The following is a 1432-nucleotide window of genomic DNA, read 5'->3' on the forward strand; positions in this document are numbered from 1 at the left end:
ATGTCTGGACGCGGTAAAGGAGGGAAGGGGCTCGGCAAAGGCGGCGCCAAGAGGCACCGCAAGGTGCTCCGGGACAACATCCAGGGCATCACCAAGCCAGCCATTCGCCGCCTGGCTCGCCGTGGCGGGGTCAAGCGCATCTCCGGCCTCATCTACGAGGAGACCCGCGGGGTGTTGAAGGTTTTCCTGGAGAACGTGATCCGGGACGCCGTCACCTACACCGAGCACGCCAAGAGGAAGACCGTCACCGCCATGGATGTGGTCTACGCCCTGAAGCGTCAGGGTCGCACCCTCTACGGATTCGGCGGGTAAACACTCGGCTTGCCCACGGAAAAAACAAAACAAAACCCAAAGGCTCTTTTAAGAGCCGACCACGATGTCATGGGAGAGCTGTGTCTATGCGCTAGGGCTGCTTTCTAGGCCCACAGCGGGTCGAGTGAGGGGTGCATCAGGGGAAATTCTCCGCAGCCACCCTGCCATGCAAGGCACTGTCCCGGGGCCAGGGTGCCTTCCTGGAGCCCCGGCATGGGGGTCCAGGGGCGCGTTCATCCCAGTCCAGCCCATGGGGCCGCTATCCTGAAGCCCTGTACTGGGCACCTAAGGCGGGTATAGCCCGGCCCAGGGGCCCGCCATCCTGGAGCCTTGAACTGGGGACCTAAGGCGGGTATAGGCCGGCCCAGGGGCCCGCCATCCTAGAGCCCTGTACTGGGGACCCAAGGCGAGTTTGGCCCGGCCCAGGGCCGGTCATTTCTCCCTCGACTATTAAGCCCCCACGTAGTGGGGGCTTACAGAACACGGACGAGGGACAAAGGTTAGAGTTAGCCGCGCCGGGAGCGCGGCCGGCCATCTGGTCGCCGAGTTGCGCGACCAGATGGCCCTCGGAGCTGAGCGACCAGATGGCCGGGCGGCGGATGGGCGGCGCTAACTCTAACTTTTGTCTCCCGCTCGGGCGCTGTAAGCCCCCACTCCGTGGGGGCTTAATAGTCAGTAAAATAGAGTTCCCATGCAGGGCTATGGGGTGTGGGATCCTCATTTTTTTTGTGATCGATCGTGACCGATTTCGGGACCCTCTGGGCCTCTAAGCACCTGTTTTAGTACTTTTTTTTTATTTATTTATTTATTCTTTTGTTGGCATTTTGGTTCAAGGGGACCATGGCACTACTTCTACCCAGGGCAATGGAGCTCCGCTTCGGGTAACATTTCAGGTTTTCCCCCTTAGCTGGAGATGGGCCCCAATAAAAAAAAAAAATCGCAATAATAATATAATACATATATTTTTATTTTTTTATTTTTTTTTCGCCCAAAAATGAAATAATGTCCTTCACAGTATCTGGTCCATTTTATTAGCCTCCAGTCACCCCTTTAACAATGTTTAATACAAAAATAAAAAAAAAGTACTAACATTTTAGGTCCAAGGGGACGAAGTCACTTT

General features: G+C 55.7%; 1 protein-coding gene across 1 annotated transcript; it reads left to right on the top strand.

Annotated features, from left to right (window-relative positions):
• On the top strand, window positions 1-312 carry LOC146799951 (histone H4). The gene has a single exon (XM_085623693.1). The coding sequence runs from the start codon at window positions 1-3 to the stop codon at window positions 310-312; it is 312 nt and encodes a 103-aa protein (XP_085479819.1).
• Window positions 313-1432: the final 1120 nt, after the last annotated feature.

This window comes from Triturus cristatus, chromosome 8 (genome assembly GCF_964204655.1).
Source record: "Triturus cristatus chromosome 8, aTriCri1.1, whole genome shotgun sequence".
NCBI classification, from domain to species: Eukaryota; Metazoa; Chordata; class Amphibia; order Caudata; family Salamandridae; genus Triturus; species Triturus cristatus.

Excerpts from the sequence above, each read along its gene's own strand:
- LOC146799951 (XM_085623693.1), top strand. The coding sequence starts at position 1 with ATGTCTGGACGCGGTAAAGGAGGGAAGGGGCTCGGCAAAGGCGGCGCC.